A 23,066-nucleotide genomic window follows, 5' to 3' on the forward strand; every position below is an offset into this window, starting at 1 on the left:
GCACCAGAGCACTGCTCCCCAAGGCGCTGCACTGAGAGGGTGCTCACTTGGCTGAGCCTGGTCAGAGCTCCTGCCTTGGGCTGGAGGCATTGCCTCTGTGTAAGGGAGAGCAGCACCAAGCATGGGGGATTTATCACCCCCTTGCACAGACGAATGTGCCTCTCACTTTTTTCTGAGTAAAACCGAGGACAAGGAGAGGCCTTTACCCACTGCCAAAGCTTCCAGCTGAGAACTAACAATAAACAGTGGTGGTGGGAGGTGGAAAGTGTCACTATTTACATCACTCATTTTGAAGCACCCAGAGCCCTTGCAGGAGCAGAGTTCACAGTGCCCCAGCAGTAACACCTTTAGCCTTAAGTTATCTTTGGGTTTTGTATAAAGTCACGGGGAAGAGATAAATCTTTCAGCTCATCTATTTTGAGGTTTAGGGGGAGGTAACATGAAAGTTAACTCTGGAGATGATAGATAGTTTAGACACAGTTAAGAAATCTGTGTTGAATAGTCAGCTTGTTTTGTTTTAAGTAGAAAGTATTAAGAAGGAATTAACAACCTATGGAGAACTTTTATCATCTAATATTCCACAAGACAGTGCACTTTGGGAGGGTACATATGCTGTATCTCAGGATTAAGTGTAACAACTACTGGTAGAGACATTTCTCCATGAAAAATGCTCCATATGCTCCAAAAAGGACGCAGTAGGGGCAAGGTATTTTGTTTCTGAGGATCCTGGTTCCCTGTATTTGGAAATGCAGGTAAGAATGGAAGGTCCCAGGCATTGTTTGAGCATCCTTCCAATACCTAGAGGGGGACCATAAGAAAGCTGGAGAGGGACTTTTTACATGGGCATGTAGTGACAGTGCAAGTGGGAATGGCTTGAAACTGAAAGAGGGGAGATTCAGATTAGATATTGGGAAGAAATTCTTCCCTGTGAGGGTGCTGAGGCGCTGGCACAGGGTGCCCAGAGAAGCTATGGCTGCCCCATCCCTGGCAGTGTTCAAGGCCAGGTTGGACGGGGCTTGGAGCAACCAGGTCTAGTGGAAGGTGTCCCTGCCTATGGCAGGGGGGTTGGGACTAGATGATCTTCAAGGTCCCTTCCAACCCAAACCATTCTGTGGTTCTATGGTCCTGTATTATGGACCATATGGTCCTGGGGAGAGTATTAACAAGTCAGCATCTCTCCTCAAGGGCTTTAAGTCCTGGCAGGCTGGTGGTTGTAATATACTTAGGCACAACAGGCGTTTGGCTGCTAGGAAAGCAAACACTGTCCAAGCCACCAGAGCAGCCCGCCAGCTGGAAGCATCCCATGAGCCACCCATGGGATGGGGTATGATACTACTTTGATCAGCCTTCATATACGCAAGACTTGTTTGTGCTAGAAAAATGACTTATACGGTGAATACCACCTCTGGGAGTAAAACACCTTTGCTTATTTTACCCTGAGAACTACAAGCAACTGTAGTGGCTTGTAGTAACTGCTGGTTAACTTCATTTTCTTTGGTGTGAGCCAATACTCAATGTGGCCTTTCCCTCCCTTACTTCTAGCTGTGTTTATTTCCAAACTTCTATAGCCTCAAGATGGGCAGGCTTAGTTAAATTTGCCAGGCTCTTTTGGTAAAAAGCATCTATTATTTCATTAATTACCTTTCTTCAGGTGGTCAGAAAGCCAATGGCCTTAGCATTTACTACCTTAACTGGTGGATGTCACTATTAATTCAACTAACAAATCTCTGTCCTTCATTTAAAACAGTGGAAGTGCATTAGAACTTAAAATAGCTCCTGTTCCATGTAGAAGTTCAAAGCAACTTTTGAGATTACCTACTACTTCACAGTTTTTTGCCAGCCTACCTAATAGAACCACCCAGCACCTGTCTTTCTTTATGTAGGAGAACTTCAGGAACTATTTTGGGGAAAGGAGGGGAACAACAACAATAAAAAAATCCACATCCACAGGAGTTGCATATTTGTTGTACTGATATATTCCAGGCTTGTGTGGTTTTTACATTTATATAGTTTACATTTTGCTTGACCCATAAATAACACTTGCAAGATTAAGAGGGCCATAGAGAGTATTTACATAGCCCCACCATGCATACAGAGCTTTTAATACCTAGTAGACAAAATTAAGCTGTTTTGCACTAAACATTTTTCCATATTTTTCAACTTAAAACCCCTGACTAAAATACAAGCAATATTTCATCCATAATGCTGCTGTTAAACCCCTAACAAATCTAGTTTGATATTGTAACAAACTTCTTCAAATTCAGGGATATAAAAATATTCAGCTTTTAAAATCTTAACTGTACAATATGTACATTAGTATTTGCACTGTTAAATTATGAATACATTTAAGCCTATGAAATACTACATTATAAATATCAATGTTTTTGATTTAGAATTGCAGCTAATACATTTTAAAACCTGGATAATGCATTTGAAAAGACACAATTCTGGAGCCTAATCCTTTAAGCCCTTATGAAAATATTTGTTATGTAAGTAGATTCACTGACTTAAATGGGGTTACATGCCAGAGCAAAGGACTCCAGCATTTGCACCTCTCTCCTTCACTGCTGGGGGCTGGGGGGCATAGCATAAAAGATGTCACTACTCATTGGCAGCTAAGTCCAATTCCAGCAGCTGAATTAACATCTTCCTTTAAACAGGCACAAACCCCCCCCAACCCTTACAGAGGGATGGAATTCTTAAACAACTGTGGAGGGAAAACATGGAAGTTAAACATATAAACCATTTACTGATGCTTTAGGATGCATCAAGGCCTCAAGCATTTCCGCTCCCACAGTCTGATTTTGCCTCCTTAATAGTGGACTCTTTGGAAAAGGAGAATTTTCCCAAATGAAAAACCAAGATAAAATCCAGTTTTAGTAAGGAAACTTGAGGGAGGAACAGTAAGCTTTATCAATGAAGAAACAGCACAGTACAGAGCCTTCTTTTTCTTGGCGGTAAGAAGAAAAAAATCAAAGATCTCCCTGTGTGGATATAGCTACAGCACAGGGCTGACGACTTTATTGATTGATCTTTGCTGAGTTCCCCCTCTCAGATAATTCAACATAAGTGAACAGCGAGCATAAAATTAAATGTCTACAAAAAGTCTGTATCAAGACTGCAGTAACAGTATTTTGACAGCTGAAACATAGTATGTAAACCTAGCAGTATCTGAGCAGATCATCATTTGGCATGGTGACATTTCTGAACATTACTTCTACAATGTAAACTCTGGCAGGGTTATCATTTACACTGGCAAAGCATTAAGAACCTTAGCAACTTGCCTAAGTACAATTATTAATATAAAAAGATGTGGTTCAAACTGTAGCTACAGAGCTGACTGGTCTTCCCAACTGTTAAAACAAATTAAGAAATGATGCAATTTTTTCCTTTGTGTCCCCTCTTCTTCTTTGATTTGGTTGTCCTTTGTCCAAACTGAGAACTAGATAACGCAGCAGTTGGACCAGAAAGGTCATCTGTATAGTACGGATACCTCAGTGATCGTGGCTGTGGAATTGGCTGTCCCAGAAAATATCCTTCCTCTTCAGAATCTGATGAGGATGATGAAGTTGAACACCAGGAGTCATCTTCCTCACCGTACAACCCAAAGAATTTATCCACCACCTGATTCCGCAGTGCATAATCAGACCTACTATGTGCATACTGCCCATACAGCTCCGCATTCTGAATATACGCCCGAAGCTCACGCGAGCTTCTATTCTGAATAAATTTTTCATGATCCTGAGGGGAGTAATAACGAAATCTCTCTCTTGGAGAGCACCTTCTTTCTGCGGCCAAGTTAAGTGCATTGTCTGAACGAGACTTCCTACTTCTTCTACGATGATGAGAAGGTCGATTTCCGCGCTCTTCAAAATGGTAAACGCGCCTACGAGTCCTTTCACTCATTGGAGGCTGACGTATTTCAAGGTTCTCGTAACTTCCATTATCAATAACATCATCTGAAAACTTCACTTGCTGAGGTCTAGACTGGGATTTAGATCTTCTCAATACGGGCATATGCACTGGCTTTTCCTCTGGCAAGACCTTTTCCTGACACAACTCTGAGCTCAGGCTCTTCAAGGACTCCGTGCTCCGATGGAGCATTGAAGAATTCAGAGTTCCCATGTTGCTCATCTTCTCACAGTCCTCTACCTCCAGTTCTTGGAAAGTTTGCAAAGAGTACAAAGATGGCCGTGGTTTGCCTTCTCCATCCATTGAAGCGCCTGTGGTGGGAATGGAGGAAAGAGGGAAAGGAAAATGAGAGTACTATCAGAAGAGATAAGTATTATAATAAAATATTAAACATTTCCTTCACTAAAGCAGACCTTATTGGTGGGCTTGGGAACTACTACCAAAAGGATTAGCTTCATAGAAGAATAAGCTTGTTTTGACTTAAAACCTTTAAGTATTAGCTCTGATTACTAAAGAATTAGCTAACATTAGGATATCAAGAGTGGAAGAAGTTTAATGAGTTTAAAATTTTTAAACAGCTCTAACACGTATACAGCTAAGCCTCTGAGAAGAAAGAATTACTTAACATTACAGTCCATGCTTGCCATTTTTAAGGCTAAAATATTTAATGTTTCTTGTATTGCTAAATTGCTTTGCAACACCTCTATGCCCCTTGAACCGAGCTCCCCATGTCAGTTCCTTCATTACCACTTGGGCAATGCAGCATGTGGTCGGGCCTGAGCTACATGAGTAGCTGCAATACTTCAGGTTGTAGAAGGAAGGGAACGGAGAAGAGGACAGGACAACTTTTAAATGGGTCCCTCATACCTAACTCTCTGGGCTTTTTGTAGGGCAATAGGAAAGGAAAGTTAATACACACACTCATGCATACATATATAGACACAGACACTTGCATATCTGACTTTTATCCCTTTGGCTAATTTCAATCACATTTGACAGGGAGGTTCACAAAAGTGGATTATCAGTCTCTCTTTAGTCAATGGAGAAAGATAATCCCATAAACCTCATTTCCTACGGCTAAGAAATTTACCATCCTTTCAGATTTTCTCCATATTTTTACAAGCAAGGAAATTACCTAAAGTGTTTTACAGATTAATATTATCCTAGTATATAATGCAACTTCTTGCACTTAAGGTATGGAAAAAAATTAATTCATTTGCTTAAAATGTGGTTTGTATATAACAAATGCATAGTTCAAGACCATTTTTACTCTGTTTAACATTATGGATTTTTTTAATAAGCAAAGAGAATTTAAAAAGAAAGGAGAAGAATATAAATAGAATGGGAGAAGAATATAAATAGAATGTAAATAGCAGAAATGTATCTCGTAGAAGGGTATGTGCTTGATAAAAGCAATTGCCTACTTTACACGCACCTCTTGCTACTAAGGCTTTTTATAAATCACAGATCTGAAAAGTCTTAGTTCAAAATACTCCAACATTCATGCTTTGGTTGACCTCTCCCTCAAAACCACTCATTTTTTCCCCCATTACCTGTTATATTAGACAAAGCCAAAGAATCCATTGAGTCTCGAACACTTTGTTCTTGCTGCTTCAGGTCAGACAAACATTCGAGTGAACCTCCATACCACGGCGTTTGGTCGTGTTTGTATCCCGACGCCCCGTGTTCCATGTCTAGCTCCTGGATTTTCCTGCTGCTGGCAGGGCCTGGGTGGCTGCCATACGCAGAGTCACCCAAGCCATCTTGTGACTGGGCCCAGTACATGTCTGACTGATACTTCTTACTTGCCAGGCTTGGATTATTTTTTTTCAAGTCCAGCTTGCTCTTGACCATGCTATCGGAAATCCAGTGTTCGCTTGATCTAATATCTACTTCAGCAGGCTGCTGGAAGAGGCCTTTATCACCAAACTTCAGAAGAAGTTGAGTCATGTAGTCTTCGTGTTCAGCCCATTCTTCAGGGTCTTCAGGCATTTCCTGCTCTACTCTTCCTTTCCAGAAGTCTTCATTAACAAAGCTTGCCTCGTCCCTTGAAAGGCTTAAGTCATCCAGCTTACGAGAAAGCGTATCATCAGCATTGTCTGAAAGGCCAGGGAACTTGTAATTGAGGGCTGGCGACAGGAGGAGAGACTGGCGGCACTGGTCGGCTGACCGGCTGCTTTTTCCCATGCGGACACTCCTCCTGGAATCTCTGGATCGAGCAGACTGAAATGCAGAGTCAGAAGAGTCGGAGGCATGAACATCCTCTCCCAAGCTGCAGGTTTTTGAACAGTAAATCTGCCCTTGCTTTGGAAGAAAAGGGCAGCCAAGCAAAGAGGTCTTGCACTGAGCACAAGAAAAGCAAGTCTCTGTGGCATGCCAGTGCTGTCCATCATAGGTCATCTGAGCATGGTCAACACCTGGAAAGGGAGAAAAAGCAATCCTTTGGGTTTCTCTAAAAAAATTACTCACAGAATCCCCACTTCTGGAATGGGAAATCGTTTCATAAATTGGCTTTCCCCTGATTTGTAAGTCCAGTGTTTAGAAAGCACGTACTTACCAATGTGTTCCCCACACGTCTCACAGTATTCCGCGTAGAGAGATTCAAAACAGTTACAGCAGAATGGTCGCCCATCCTTCATGATGTACCTCTGTCCACCAAGGATTGTTTCACACTCGAGGCAACAGAAGTGCTTCATGTGCCAGTGGCGACCCTCAGCTTCTGTGCACTCATCAGCAAATATGATCTTTTCAGAGATAAAAAATAAACTTTTAGTTGAGTGGCCAAAACCTCACCTTGGTAGTTAGCGCATGCAAAACATCCTAGCTGTGCAGTTCACATGCTAAATTTAGTTTTATTTAGCTGTCTTTTGAATACCAAGATAGAAGCAACAATCTCCCATAGCAACTACGGCATTCTGACCTTTTCTATAACAAAACCAAAAAACCCCCCAATTTTACTTTTTAAAGCAAAAAACAAACAAAAAGAACATAAGAACTCAACCAGTAGAGAAGTTGCTATCAGGATGGTATTCAGGAATATTTGTACAGATCCTTCGTCTAATTTTATCTACAAGATTCAAGTCTAAATACAAACAGGTATGTGCTTTCTAAATACCATCATATTGCTTGCAATATTGCCTGTCTGACAAGAAAGGAAACACCCCTCAGCCTTCAAACACGTCTATGCAGCAGAGTCCTGACTTGAACGAGTGGATCTGAAGACAATAATTGCCAAAGTGATGCAGTCTGTTGACTGAACAACAGGAGTGTAGATAGGCTATAAAATGTGAATTCTTTACCTCATCGCAGGCTGAACATCGAGGCTTGAGGAGTTCAGCGTGGTGTCTGCCGCAGTGAATTTTGCCATCTTGGTAGAAGTAGATAAGGTCAACGAGCAGCTCGTTACATGTGAAGCATACAAAACATGAGGGATGCCAGCACACACCAGGCCCAGCTCTCGAGGCAAAAACTGCAACTTCACTGCCATTTACTTTTGTACCACACTAGGAACAAAACCAGAAAGTGAACACACTTCCCACCCCAAAGTACCAGCTTCTAGCATTTAAACTAAGTTAAAACACCAAACCCAATAATACAGGTTTTATCTGAAAATTCTGATAAGAGAGGAAAAAAGTATTTTCAATTTTGGTCTGGACAAACTGTGCATCAACAAACCTCTTGTGCATGGCCGTTTATTTCATACATAACAACGTTTTTAAGCATATGCCGGTTTTCGCGTGTCATTACTTTAGTATGAGGCAGCAGCAGGAGTTTTTTGAGTAGGAAATCTGTCAAAGGTCAAGTTCATTCCCAGTATCAAAGGTTGTGTTTTGCTTAACCAAGCACTGCCTTATTTCTATTTACATGCAGTATGAAAAACAGTCTTTGGTTTTGTTGGCTTTTTTTGGTGTTTAGAGAGAGACAAGCTTACATTTAATATTGAGATACTGTAGTTTTACATTATTCAGCCTGCTAGCTGGCTTGTTGCACCAGCCTTATTACCTGTTCACACACTGCATGCATCACTGCTCTTGAGAGTAGTTTAATAGTGCCTCGGCCGAGTGCCTCCTTTTTGCGCTGAGAACTGAACATCTGCAGTTCCTTTTTTTCTTCCTCACTTAAAGACTGGCAGTATCTCACCTTCCAGTGAAAACAAAGGAGAACTTATTTTAGATACTGAGCTTTTAAAGTAACAGATTAGTAAGTGCATATATGCAAGAAATTGATCAGGCGTGCTGGCAATCATCACTAAACTTCTGCAACTTGTCTTCTCTACCATCTTAGTATTTAGCTAATATGGCATAACACAAAGTTAGTACAGAGAGACATTTTGTATTACAGGGAAAAAACCTCCCATACTGAACTAAGAGGTTGCCCAGGCAAGAACTGAGATTTTAAAAAGCCAACCCAAAGCCTGCTGTTACCCTAAAATCATGGTATGAACCTAAATCAGCCATAACATTGTCCTTTAGGTTTATGGTTAAGTGCCCACAACTAAGTACTGCAGTATACACAAGATCTTAAGTATTGACACCCCCGCCCCCTTTCCTTACAAAGAGCTTGTTTGTTATTTCCACTTCTACTCCAAATTGCACTGCATATCTGAGATGCAAACCTTTTACTATCACAAAGCATCCTTTTTGTGTGCTACAACGCAATTCCAGGAATTTGTAGGTTCCTGGTAATTGGTGGGTGGCTGCAAACACTATAAAACCAACTTGTGTTAAGTTTATTGCAGTGACACCAGCCTCCCTAACAAGCAAAGGCAGTGTCCTTCCAGACAGCTCTTATCTGCACACAAGCCAACCCAACAGCTAAACAATGGGCTCAGTGTACATACCGTGCTGCTTTAGAGGCCAGATGCCACTGCAGGCCACAGTTTAAGCTTGTAATAAAATACACAGGTAGGTAATTCTCCACATAAAAGCCACCAGGGAGACCTGAGCCCTGACAGTGCATCCTAAATTCCGTATTTACCTCATTATCATGGGGTGGCAGCTGATAGAGAAGTTGTTTAATTCGGTGTTTCTCTCCAGGGCTGTTAACATAAGGGACCTTCTCCTCCGGCAAGCAGGCAAAATACAGCTGGACCTGGCCAGGAGGAACGCAGAGTTCAGACTGAGGGACACATATCACCCAAGCACTGCAAGCATCCTTCAGCTACTGTTTTATCTCAGGTCTCATTTACGAAGGAAGAAGGTTACGCTACATTAGACCTCTGACAGGGTTTGTGCTGAAAATACGAGACCCACATGAACCAGCTCAGCAAACCTGAATTGTCTCTGATAAAACTAGCACCCAGCTGCTGAATTGCTTTTCTGGAATGCAATTTGCAGTGACAATTAGGGAGGGTATCATAAATTATGCACATTTAATGTTCTCATTATTCCCACCCCCTTCAGGGCTGGTCAACAACCCTGTGGAAATTCCAAGTTTCCCTCTGCAATTTACCACACAAGGCATGAAGCTTTCCAGAAAACAGCCACTATATAAACAGATTTAATTTGCTCTCTGCATTTTACACATTGTTGAGACAAAAGCTGTTTTGTAGTCTCCTGCTGATCAGGTTCACCCCAAAGCATCAGCTTTCATTGCTTCCATGTGGGCTTTGGTAGGAAGGTGGAAACATCCTTCCCTTGGGAGGAGGCTGGATCCAGCCACATTTCAATCAGATGCAAATTAACTACCACATTTTCACAGGCTTTTGATGAAGAAATTAATATTAGGTGTACACACTTATAAATCTTCACTCTTTTCTTTTTTTTTCCCCAGAAAAAAATGATGACAGGAAAGCTGTAATGAACACCATGACAAAGCCCAATGGCAAAACATATTTTTGTGGAACAGTTACAGATTTATTGTTTTTCCTATGCAGTTTCCAGCTTGTCACGAGGCCTGGGGCTGTAAATAAGAGCAGACTATAGGCAAAAATATTACTTGCCATCCAGATTTAAATAATGCTCAGGTCAACAGCTTATTACTGTGCAAGACAGATGAAAAAGAAGCAGTAATCAGTCACTTGACTCAGGAAGCAATCAAAATGACATGGGACAGGTTGTACAAAACATGACTTGGTCTTCATTTAGCCAAAGTTTAAACATCAGAAGTCTACTGTAAGCCCACTTGCTACTGAGTTTATTTCAAGAAGCTGCAGGAAAAGATAACAACATGCAGTAAGAAGTGATGCTTTAAAGATGCTTTATGCCCTTTTCTTAAGTTTACTGCACGACTCTCAAAACAAGTCACTCTTCTTGGGAAAAAGTCTTTAGTGAGTTTGAGCTAGCTGGATTATAAGGGTATTTTAGGGCATTTAATTGTTCTGGCAGAATGTTAGCTTGCTGTTTGCCTTCAGGTCTGATTCATCAGGATTCTTCTATATGCTCAAGTAAGTGCTAACAAGAGTTTCCCTAAAAATAGCCCACCATTTGCCATTCCTGCTGACTCGTTACTTTATTCACGATGAAGAAAATCTCTGCATAACAAAAAGGAGACATCTTCTGCACCTTTACAACTATGGACTGTATTAGCTTGCCAGCTGAAGCAGGGCTGTTCCAACTCCGTCAGCGGATGGTACAGTCTGTCCACTTCACACTGAAGTCTGAGATCTGGACACTACTGAGTGCACAGCTTCAGCACAGTTGGCACTATCATCAAGTAAATGAATACCATGAGAGGGCCATTTTGATCTCCCATAGCAACTTGCTCATCAACAATTTCACTTTTATTTCCATTGCCATGATATTTGTGATGTGATAAAAGAAAGAGGGGAGAGGGGAAGGAACAGCCCAACCAACTCACGAGTGTCAGCTCCAGAGACTGTACAAGTGAAATCCTGGCATGAACAAATGGCAGTTGTACAACTACTTAAACAAGCGTAAAATACATCACTACTTGTCACAGTGACAGAATACTTGAGTTTATGTGCGCTGTAGTAATATACGTGGTCTAGATGTCAAATTATTTAAGAGTTGTACAAGTGCAGTGAAGTACTAGCCAAGCAGCACAACACCGCAAGGTATGCCATGAGCTTTAATTTAACCTAATAACTTATTTCAAAGAGAAATTTCTATGCTGCTTTTAGACTTGACAATATGTACCTCTGTGGCATGTATTTATTGAAAGATCTTGACTGGAAACTTTATTTGGAGCATAAAACTCCTCAATGTTGAGGATTTTAGGCTCCCTAAACACAGTCTTATTGGAACAGGAAACAAATCAGGAAGTGAAGAGTTCTAGATGAATTTAAGTTTTAAGCTTTGCAAGAATTTAATGAGACATGTAGGAGCAGTGTATCACTCCCTCAGACAGTCCTTACTAGGGTTATTGTAAAAATGCAGCAGCAAATGGTACCTGCTCTGGCCTGAGGCCTGGGGGGACCCAGGCATATTCTTCCAAAGCACAGCCAGAGTCATCATCAGATGTTGAGCTTCGCTGACACCCGAAAACGAGATTATTGGCTTTGGGCTCCATCTCCAATGGCATAAGTGTGAAGCGTTAAATATTTCAGCTGCAGCTCATCAAGCAATTGATCTGGAAAATGAGATTGACAGAGCTTTAATAAATCTGAACATGCAGCAACTAATTATCAGTGTAAATGATCTTACAACAGTTTACTATTCCTTGTATTGCCCAGACAAATAAATGACTGAAGCATCATTACAACTTGCTACAAGCAATTCAGAAGTGCTTAAAATTATAAAAATACAACTACTCAAGAAGAAGAAAACTCAACACACACTATCATGTTTGGCGAACACAATGTGTTTCAGGATTAACACTTGTAATCTTTTACACTTTGGCTCATTTCACATCACATGTTACATGTAGGTATATCTAGGAAGACTCACTGAGCAGATATTAACAAAAGGAATGACACGAGCTCTTCCTGAAGTCATTACTACTACCAATCTAGTAACACAAAAGACACGACAAACACTTGTCAAAAACTAAAGAAATTGTTGAGGAAAGACAGTTGTGCAAGTAGCATCCTGTTTGTCACAATCCAGCTGAATTCCTCTGAGAACTTTGTTTTAGCTGTATCTGAGCGGAAGGGGAGTGGTCCAGTTAAATATCTGAAATCCAATTAGGCCAGATTAGGCTCTGTAAAATACATCACGATTGTTCTGTTAATGTAAAATGCTATGGGAAGATGCTTCTCTTTATTCATGGAGCCTGCAAAGGTTTGTATCAGTAGGATCATTTTGAGTCACAACTGGCAAAGGTGGCTCTCACCAACATCTGTAGCATTCTGCATTTAAAAGCTTATTAAGATAAATTTTTTACACTAACTTTAGCAGAAGTTCTTAGGAAACTCACACCAGGAATTACAGTGAAATGCAGATAACCAAAAGCAAGGAGGATGTATGCTGCCATGACTGACACCCTGACCACTGGGTTAGAAACAAGTTGGCTTTTACAGTACAACATTACATATGAGCTGGGCCTTCCCCATTTTAGGCAATTCTTTCACCTATTCATTTAAACACAGATACAATTTTGTCAGTGCTAGATCTGAGCTGCAGAAAATTTTTATCTCCTTGACATATAACCTTGCTGGTGGGTCTAAAGGGGGGAGCAATCTAAAAACTTCCAGTGGGTCCCACATTACATTTCCAGTCTCATCACCACTATATTAGAGAAACTAAGTTACTGCTAGACCACAGGTGAAAGAAAGGTTTAAGACTGTGTACCCAAGAATTCTGCTATTACTCAAAAGGAGTTTCTCCTTCTTCAAGTGTGAGGAACCGGTTAGTGCCAGGCTGTGTTGATTCAGTACATAAACCCAAACCAGCTCCATAAAAAGTGGCCACGTGCATCCAAAGCTACAAACTCAGAGAAATGACGATATTCAGTATTACACAGCCTTATCTACCCCTGTTTTCAATAAGTCTATACATTCCCACACCCAATAAAAAGAGATGGGATTACTTAACTCTTCCACTGGGCTAGTGTGCAAAAAAGTTAACTGGTTTGTTAACTTCATTCCAGAAGCTTCTGGTTTGAAAACATTTTTGGTGCACTGCTAAGATGCCAACACTGTTTCACTGCATAGCTGCACTGCAACAGGAGATTGATTTAATATTTGATGGGGCAAGCAAACCTGCCAAACTCCCCTTTGAGAAGAGGCTTTTGCTACAAAGCTTGTGAGCTGTCAGGCAAACTTCTGAAATCTTAGTCTAGCTGAACAACTTAAGGTTAGCAAAACAGCTTCCGAGCTTAACACCACCATATTACAATCTCTGTCAAGGAAGGTGAGTAAACACAAACTCGGTCCTAAAAGCTCAGTCCTGTATATTTAAAACAGAAAGACAGACATCCTGGTACATACTAGATCTCTTGAATTAGTTTCCTTCAGAAACAAATGATAACACAAGTGATACAAAACTGTTTCCTGTCTCCACATACTAGTGGAAATGAAGACAAGTGTCAGGTATGGTTTTGTAACTACTTGTATAAAACTAGGGTGTGAAGAAGGAAGAACAGAGGAATACTATGATGCAGTTAAGAAATGACTAGGAAAATAGAAAGACAACAGTGCTCACTGTTGCAGACAGATGGAGATGCTCAGGCTGGCAACTTGTGTCCTGCATCACCTATACCCAAATAATTCTTCAGTATAAAATCACTGTGAGTATCATTGAGAAGCCCAAGTCCTTCCAAGATGATCTTAGCAGCAAATGAACTGTTTTACAATTTCCCTTCAGAAGGAGGTAGATACCTGGTTTACAATAATGTGCCACTCACTGACACCTAAAGTGGTACTTCCAATTCTTATAGCACTGCTAAGGACTTGTGTTGGTCAAACCGTCACTTTTCAAGAACTGACTCCTGCCCAATAACCCAGGAATTACAGGAGTCACTTGGTGAAACACCCTTGCTAACACTTCATTAGGCAGCCCTACCTCAACTGCACCGCAGACAGCAGATCTGAAATGTAATTTAGGCAGAGAGACAGGTTCAGCTCTGCCAGTCCCCAGGCGCTCAAGCGGGTGTACCCTGGCTCACCACACGGCACCCAACACTCACAAGCACGCCGGTAATTGAGTAATTGCTTCATATTGATTGTTCAAAAACCTCTCTGCATAGGATCAAAGGTTAACTTCTGACTCACTTTCTTCTCTTGAAAGACAAGGAAACCAAAATCTGAACGCATGAAGACCTGTTAGCTTTTCTGAGGATTTTTGAACACTAAGGCTACATGCTACTTCTGTGTGGCAGGATAAAGTGGGGATTTCAAGTATTGCAAAGGTACATAAGTGCAGGAGCATTGCCCAATTCCAAAGGAAGACAAGGCACTGGTACAAGAGAGACCACGCTGCTTTTCCTCAGAGACTGATCCTGCCTGGGCCACCTTTGAGCCATCCATTTCAGACAGCACATGCTCCAGCTCCCACAAGAGGAAAACATGCACCCACAGGCCCATTTCCCAGTGATACAGGGCAGGTTGAAAGCATGGCTGGTAGAGAATAAAGAAAAAATATACCTTACCTCCAACTGTAAAATACAACTTTACAGTCAAGGTGCTTGTCCCCAGATAAGGTGATTAGAAATGTTTAAAGTGTGATTCATAACTATCAGTTAACTAAGATTACTCAAAGGACAGCATTCACTTTAAAAGAAAAACACTACCACATAGCTAATCATAGAATCAAAGAGCAGCCTGGGTTGGAAGGGACCTTCAAAGGTCATCTACTCCAACCTCCCCTTAATGTTAAGCCAGCTATAAAATGACTGACAGTATACCACACATTATCAGCATGGCCATGTCACAAATACTGCAGTGTTGCTGAGCTTGGATTCTACACTGGCCCAGCTCAACAGCAGGCTATCTGCACAACTATTTTAGCAATTGCTTGTTTAGGAGTTCTCCTTCCTCTCCTGCTCCAGTGTAATTTGGTTTACATTTAAAACGACAGGGTTCTTCCTCCCCACCCCCCAACCGCACTCATCCTTCAAAGTGATCTGTTTAAAATGATTACATCCTTAGGAGGATTCAAATGAATATAAACAACATCTGAAAAAATAAATGCTTTCTGAGGGATGAGTAGAAAGGTGGTCTTTCTACTCCTGCCATGACATCTACCAAACACAGCAAGGAAGTTTTGTTTTGCTTTCTTAAAGTCTGTGGAACATTTTGAGGTTTCGGCTCAAATACTACCTCTCAAAAAAAGCTTCACAGCCTACAAGGAGGTATTTCACTGGCATCTTGACAACTGTGAATAACATTATTGAATTAAACAGCTAAATTAGATTTAAAAAGAAAAGCAATTAATACATTTTTTCCACTGATGTATTAAAACGACTATATTACGATCCAAGTTCTTAGAAGTGAAGGCAAACTACACTCCTAGTTACAAACCTCTTGGTACACAACATCTTAGGATATCAAACTTAGAGCAAAGCTATTGCTGAAGACCATAGGAAGGTTATCCCTGTGCTCAGATTTCCAGCTCACTGATTATGTTCCCCCCTGACCAGATAGAAGAGGTCAGGATTTGTGAGCACAGTCAGACAAACATCTCCTCGCCCATCCCCTGCTGTTTTACTCTGTCCTGCAGGGCAAATTGTTTTAACAACTTTTTTGTTAGAAGGCTTGTTAACAAGGCTATAGGGGATACAAGATGCATATCACAATGAAGGCTCAACGAGTTAAGATTAGCATGGCCAGCCCATTCACCTGCTTATTTAATCCCTGGTGCACGGTAACTACATTAGAAGAGGAAGGGTGTAATAGAGCAACAATAAACCACCATAAAATAACTATTAATAGTTTAAAGGCTATTTCCAATACATATTACCTGAATGATCAGAAAGTCCCATTCCCTAGCTACAGTACAAGTAACATATTGAGTAATGAACCACCCAGAGCAGCAGCGAAAAAAACTAAGCCTGTTCATTCAAACAGACCTTTAGATGGACCCTAGAAGTAAGAATTTCTTTCCCTTCCCTTAGCCACCCTCTACGGACCAGCAGAAGAGTTAACTGCCTTCCTCTTTCAGCATCCCAGCACAAAGATCACTTTTCCAACTGGAGGTTGGACGATCCTTCTCTATTTTCTGGTGAGGAGCCGCACTGCACAGACAGGCTACCTGCATCAACAAAAGGAGGAAGCGCCGTGACAAAGCATCGCCCCACGCCAACACATCTGATTTGGGTGTATTATGCTTGGCATGGTGTAGCAGTGATGGAAATACAAGCACATGCTGCAATTGGGCAAGAACCAAACCTCTAGCCCAGGAAGCGGTATTCTCACGGATGCTTCCCCCCTTCTCTCCTTAAGAGAGGGGTGTACAGATTTAGAAAGACAGAAAACTTGCCTTTTACAGTCTCCCATTGATTTTTCTAATTCTATTTTAAACAGCAGCCAGACTTTACTCCAATGTACACACAGACTCAGGTTTCACCCCGTCACCTGTTGGCTCCCGAACAACACCCTTCTTTGTTAGGGCTCACAGCCCTCATTTGAGACAAGTTTCCAGAGAAAACACTTCAAGAAAGTGTTCAATAAGTCACAAGACTGGAGCTGTAAAAAAAACCCCCCCAAAATTCCGCGCATAGCCCAGTTTGCTCTGACAGCCACCCTGAGCTGGCCGCGCTCATCCCAGCGCACCCGAGGCGATGCCGTCCTCAGCAGGCAGCGCTCGCCAGGATACATGAAGTCTTCCCGTCCTGCCCAAGCTCCAAGGGCGCTGCGGTGGGACAGAGGTGCCCCAGACCCCCGGACACACCGCCCCGGTGCCGGCTCCGCAAAGGCACCGGCGCCCACCGCGCCTCTCGGGCGGGGGAGCCGCACGGGAGAGCGGATACAAGGAACCGCAAATTACCTCTGTACAGCACCGAAGGAGCAGAGAGGTTGATGCCGGCGGAGCCGCGAGCGGAGGCGCCCCCCGCTGCTTCGGACTGAGCCCTGGAGCTGTGCAGCCCCAAAGACCCGGCGACAGCGGCCGGCTCCGGGACGCGCTGCTCACGTCGGGCCGGAGCGCGGCTCCCCCCGGGCGGGCCCGGGGAGCGGCCAGCGCCAGGAAAAGAGGGGCGGGGGGGGGCTCCTCCTGCTCCTGCCGAGTCCCGCCTGCTGGGAGCGCGGCGGGGAGTACCTGCGCCGCCCCTCTCCCGGTAGTCAGGCCGGGGCGGAGGGAACTGCCTCCCGAGCGCTCCTCCCCAACCGCACCCCGAGCCCCCACCCGCACCGCCCGCCGCCCCCCGGCATCCCCAGCGCCGTGGCCCCTCACCGCTGCTCCGTCAGGCGGCGGGAGGAATTCCTCCTACCGGCGATCTTCCCTTCCAAGCGCTGCCCAGGGCGGGGGGAGGAGGGAGGGAGGGAGAGCAAGGGGAGCCGACCCCGCCGCCGGCCCACCCGGGGCACCGAGCCGGCGTTTGCAGAACCAGTAAATTTCTGCGCTCGGGACCCGACGGACGCGGGGTTAGCGACAGCGCTTTTGTTCGTGTTTACGCCAGAAATAGACTTCCCACCGCACCCGCCGCCGTGCTCCGGGCTGACCCGGCCCGGCCCCGAGAAACTGAGGACTCGGATACGGGCGGAAAAACACTTGCTGCAGATCGCTGTGGGTGAATAAAAGTAATAAAGACCAGTGCGAAGCTGGGACCACTGCGAGCGGATGTCCGTCACCGCTTCCCTTAGCACATCTCAAGTGAGAAGGAGGTGTCCGAGCCCCCGCACATACACAGTACAAGTAACACCTGGGCTACTGGGGCATCTTCCATATGCCCGCTGACAAACAGAGACCAGCCCTCACCTTTACACCCCCCACAAACCCCCCGTGGGCCTAAAAAGCCCCGGGGGGTGGTTGTTCGGCTTCAAAGCCTGGCGAGCAGCTCAACCCTTCCCCCCCGGCACCGTGAATGTAACCGTGAACACCGCGGTCAAATTTCCTCTTCCCCTCGCTCTTTGTCTCCCTTGGGAAGTCATTATCAAAGGGAATTGCATCTCGGGGTCAAAGCGGCAAATCCCCCCCACCCCACCCTCACCCCATCTCCTGTGAGGGGCAGCGGGCAACAGCAACCCGACCCCCCCGGTACACCCCCGAGGTGCCGTGGCCGGGGGCCCCTTATCTGCCCTGACCCGCCGTGCGGGACAGCAACGGGGCACTTTGCAGACGCTTATCGCTTCCCCCGGGAGCGGAATTTACATACATTTAAATTCACTCTTCTGAATTGGAACGGCTTTGCCCGCAGGGTACTAAGGGGAGTCAGCCCCGACGGATACAGGAGCGGCGGCTGCATCCCTGTCCCCATCCCCGGTTCCCGTGGGCCCACCCAGCTCCAAGGTGAGCCGGGAAGAGGCCTCAGCCCCGCTCCCGCCTGCTGATTAACCATCGCCAGACGCTGCCAGCCAGGCTGACGGACCACAGCAGTACTGGGCTATCTGATCCCAAGTCGCAAAGCCTCTCCTGGGTTAACGATGTCAAAACCAGCCGATCCTCATCACAAACCAACTGTGCCATGAGGTGCGTGTGCCCAGAGTCCTTGCAATTACACTTGGAACTGTAGGTGAACGAAGGAGGGCCCATGCAGATCCGACCCCATAAAATCAAAGCCACAGTCCGTGGCTCCTGCAGCGGAAAAAAGCCTGCTGGAACTCCAGCAAATTACCCAGCTCCGATCCTTCCACACCCCATTTCACTTCCATGAGCAGTTTCGCTGGTTGTACCACCTCCATTCTTAAGCGGCTAAGTTGTTTTGAGGTCAAAGTTGGCATATCGCTCGGATGAACTAGAGATTTTGTCAGATCTTTTGTCAGGCCCGGCTTTACAAGACCCCGACTGTTTCTATTCTATTTGTTGGACTGAGCAGACCCCATCTGGTGGCCAGCTGAACATCTGCCAACTCCATTCATCATTAATCAAAAATGGAAATGTCAGGAATAATGTTTATTCTTCCCCACTACACAACTGAATTAAATACCAACAATTTGCATATATTGTCTACTCCTTTTCCAGGGGTGCCTGACCTTTTCTTCGTAGCTCCCCACAGCGAGGGCTCATCACGCCTGCACAGCAAAAAGGAGAATATCTCACATGGGGACTTTCTGCAGCACAACCACCTCAATGGCTGCAGATAAGTTCTGCAAAGTTTCCTAACCAAGAGCCTACCGAAGCCAGAAACAAGCCATTCCCTTACTTTACCAGGCAGTCAAACTGTCCCTGATCTCGGTAACACTTTCCCTGACGCTGAAGTGTTGGAGGGTGCACACAGACAGTTGGCTGCACTGCTCCTTTTTCCTGGACTTTTCTGGCTTGAGCACAGAAACTACTATATTGTTCTGGGCAATGCACTTAGAGATTATCAGGCCAAAACCAACCATTGTGATCTTCTATCCCGAACTCATGCGGTCATAAGGTTTTCCTAAAATTACTGTCTGCATGAACAAAACATTTGATTTTGATTTAAAAGTACCAGCAATGAAAAACCCCACTACAACTCCTGCTAAATCCACTACAGCCCTTGTTAAAGTGTTTTAAGTAGCCAATTGTTTTAAACAACTTTTTTTTTTGGATTGCTGTGTTTCAGTGCTCAGATGCTGGATCCTAGGTACCCTTGACTGTTAGGCTAAAGAACCAGCTATCATAACTGCCCCTAGGCATTTCCAAATTGTGAAAGTCATTCCTGAACTATCTCTTTTGATTCAGGCTGCTTCCACAGGAACAAATGTGTTGCTATGAGATGTTTTTTATTTTCTCACAACAAACTCACAGCATATATACTTGTTATGTGAAGCATAAGCTATGCTACAGAAGTTGCCTTAAAAAAACAGAAAGCTAGAAAAAGACAGGCACAAACCGACCTGCCCTCTAAGGCACATTCTACATTCTTGACTGTGGCTGGGTAGAGCTGATCCTTCAAACAACCGGATGCTTCAAGCGACCTGTAATCGATACGGAACCTTTTGCCCTAAGGTATTAGCACAAATTTAGTCTGGGTAACAACCCTCTTGTACCACTGACCAGGCCAGGGGTGTTCTCTGGCCTGTAAGGAATTTGCTAAGCATATCGGTGCGGTTTCCCAGTTTGCAATTATCCACATCAGGGAACATCCCCCGAGATAACACTGTTAATTGCTACCTTGTTGGCAGTCACAGAAGAGACACCAAGGAGCAGAAAACGAATTAACCTCTTGTGCTTCAGAGGCAGCTTCTCTGGGCAGGACAGTGGCATAACACCCACCTCTCAAGCCCGATTAGTTCTACGGATAAACAGAGGAGTTCACCCTCTACATCATCACCCTTTAATGATCACCACCTCCACTCCAAGAGTTTTAATTAGGCATCATCTCACCTGTTCATTTAAAGTAAAAAATTGTGAGTCAGCTATGACAGGTGAAAGCATGCAGTAAAGTGAATGGAAGCTGGAACAACAGAAAAAAAAAAAACCCTGTGAGTTCTTTCAGAGAAGTCAATGAGAAAACTACTCAAAATGAAGCAGGTTTCGTGTTTTGAAACAAAACAAACCAAGAAAGGTTTTGCACGTTTCTGACAGCAAATAGTCACCCATGGAGCAGGAATTACAACTGCTCCCCAAGGCGTTATGCACAAATCAAAGCCTGTGCCTGACAAGTCGGGTAGGCTCTTCAGGAATTTTAGGGACGGCGACTTGACCATGTATGGTCCTGCCTGCAGGCTACAGCACAGGGAGCTCTAGGACGTGTTTATAGCACCAAGGTCCTTTCCACCTTCAGTGGCCCCAAATCTATGTCCTGAGGGAGCAAAGCAGCCAGAGTATGCTGGGCTGTATCAAAAGAAGCATGGCCAGCAGGTCGAGGGAGGTGATTCTCTCCCTCTGCTCTGGTGAGACCCCACCTGCAGTACTGCATCCAGCTCTGGGCCCCCAAACATAAGGACAAGAACCTGCTTCAGCAACTCTAGAGAAGGGTCATGAAGATGCTCAGAGGGCTGGAGCACCTCTCCTGTGAAGACAGAGAGAGTTGGGCTTGTTCGGCCTGGAGAAAGAATGCTCAGGGGAAACCTTATAGCAGCCTTCCAGTACCTAATGGGGCCTACAAGAAATCTGGAGAGCGGCTTTTTACAAGGGCCTGCAGTGACAGGACAAGGGGGAATTGGTGTTAGGCTGAAAGAGGGTAGATATAGATTAGGTATTAGGAAAAAGTTGAGAATGCCCCATCCGTGGCCGTGTTCGAAGGCAAGGATGGACGGGGCTTTGAGCAACCTGATCTAATGGAAGGTGTCCCTGCCCATGGCAGGGGGGCTGGAATTATTAGATGATCTTTAAGCTCCCTTCCAACCGAAACCATTCTATGGTTCTATGAGTAAGGGAAGCAGTTCCACCATGGTCTGAGCTGATCTACTCAAAAACCCAACTCAGTGAAAAATGCTGCTTTATTTCCCTGGACCTGCCAGTGTTGGCACAAAGGAAAACCAGGATCCACTCCTGTGAGGCTGGACTCTTGTGCAAGCTTAGTTGTCAATCTTGTTCTCTATTTCTTCTGTGAAAACTGAGAGCTGTGGGCCTTGCAAACACAAGGGCAAGAGGGTCTTGCTCAGCTGGTACATAAACAGCCTGACCTCCACGATGCTCAAATACGAGTGAAATTCAACTATGTTCACCTTGGTGTGTTCAGAAACCTCCTAGTGCTCTCCCTGCTCAACACAGCTTCCTCCTGCCCACCCAGACAGGGCAGTTTGGCACCACTGGAACATCACCATGTGCTGTGGGAGCAGAGGCAGAGCAGTGCTGCTACTGATGCATCGGGGCCTCTCGACTGTGTCACTGACTGGTGTCTTCTTGTATTTTCTTTTTGAAGCTGCAAAGGAAGGGCACGGAGGCAGCACCTTGTCAGTTCTGATGGCTCCCAAGTCAGAATCTTTGCCAATGTTTAAATAACATTTTAAATTATAGAGTAAACCAGCTCTGTAGGAGACATGTAAAAGACAAGAGATGATATGCAACAGAGAAGAAGTTACAGGGATTAACAGGAAGCGTGCATATGAAATGCAACAAGTTAAAAAAAAAATGGGATAAAATGACTTTTGCCCACCACAGCTGACTGAGTCAGATGGCTCAGTTTCCAACTCCTCTTTTCTGCATTCCTTGTGATCCTAACAGTCTGCCCTCTACCTGCCTCAGTGTTGACAGAGCAGGGACAATGCCCCAAACAACTGTAGAAAGTACGTGATAACATCCAATGGACACATTAACATCAGATAAATTAGGAGAGAACCAACTAGCACTAGAAAATAAATACTACTTTAAAAGAAAATGCTCATTTTTACCCACCAAACCATGGCACAGGGAGCTGCAGAGGCATCCAGCAACCAGGCGTCAAGGAGAGAAACAGTGCCTGAACAGCTTCCTGCAGAGAGCTATGCCAGCTGCCCTGAGGACTGGCCAGCATCAGCGACCGCACATTCGGAATGCATGTCTAAGGTTTATTTTATTTCCTTTTCTTAATGCTCTCAGAGCTGAAGACCAACACCACCTTTTAAACCCAGGATCCTCCTTTGCTTCAGCAGCAAAGAATTAAAGTTTCATTAAAATGCCCTTCCTCGTTGGATCGGGCCAGGACTTGCTCCTGAACTGACAAGTCTGCTGCTGTATCTGGAAACTCTTAACCCCACAGGCTTTTCTGGAGGAGTAATCTTGATTTTATCGTAATTGGCTCTGTGCAGCCCACAGTCACACGGGGCAGAGGCAACTGCCTGGGTGCCCACAACCCGCCGCAACCACCAGCTGACAGGTGCCAGCGGCGCTCTCCTCCCCACACCGACACCCTCGCTTCATTAGTGCCCGTTTCCCAGGCTGCACGAGGCACAACAGAGCGCGTTGCAACAGCACGCGTCTGCAACGCTTCGCTGGTAGCAGGGGCTGACGCAGGGTGGAATCGCTGCTTGGGCTTTTAATAACACCCCAGCGCAAACATCATTATGCAATGGGGATGGTGCTAATGCGCTGTTTGCTTATTGAGGGACTCTGCAGCCAAGCACTGTGCCAAAGCATGTGCGGGTGATGAATGATGTCACTCTTATCTGTGTGAAGCCCCATTCTCAGGCCTTGCCTCTGAAGAACTCCTCGCAATTTATCTAAATTGGTTTGGAAATTGATTTAGATTTAAAAAAGGAAGTTGTGCGAACTGTGTGGCTCTTCTACTATGGTCAACACGCATACACATACACAAACAAAGGG

At 44.5% G+C, this 23,066-nt stretch overlaps 1 protein-coding gene across 2 annotated transcripts in view; it reads right to left on the bottom strand.

The window, feature by feature from the left end:
• Nucleotides 1-1,953: 1,953 nt before the first annotated feature.
• The window catches only part of PRICKLE1 (prickle planar cell polarity protein 1), a 65,214-nt gene continuing 44,101 nt past the window's right edge, over nucleotides 1,954-23,066 (bottom strand). For both annotated transcript variants that reach the window (XM_030480225.1, XM_030480227.1), the window contains exons 2-8: nucleotides 11,263-11,442; nucleotides 8,890-9,003; nucleotides 7,915-8,052; nucleotides 7,212-7,415; nucleotides 6,470-6,656; nucleotides 5,466-6,329; nucleotides 1,954-4,223 (exon numbers count right to left, since the gene is read on the bottom strand). In XM_030480225.1, coding sequence (XP_030336085.1) covers nucleotides 3,367-4,223; nucleotides 5,466-6,329; nucleotides 6,470-6,656; nucleotides 7,212-7,415; nucleotides 7,915-8,052; nucleotides 8,890-9,003; nucleotides 11,263-11,394 — 2,496 coding nt within the window. In that variant the 5' untranslated portion in view covers nucleotides 11,395-11,442 and the 3' untranslated portion in view covers nucleotides 1,954-3,366. The remainder of the gene's footprint in view (nucleotides 4,224-5,465; nucleotides 6,330-6,469; nucleotides 6,657-7,211; nucleotides 7,416-7,914; nucleotides 8,053-8,889; nucleotides 9,004-11,262; nucleotides 11,443-23,066) is intronic.

This window comes from Strigops habroptila, chromosome 3, assembly GCF_004027225.2.
Source record: "Strigops habroptila isolate Jane chromosome 3, bStrHab1.2.pri, whole genome shotgun sequence".
In the NCBI taxonomy this organism is placed as follows: Eukaryota; Metazoa; Chordata; class Aves; order Psittaciformes; family Psittacidae; genus Strigops; species Strigops habroptila.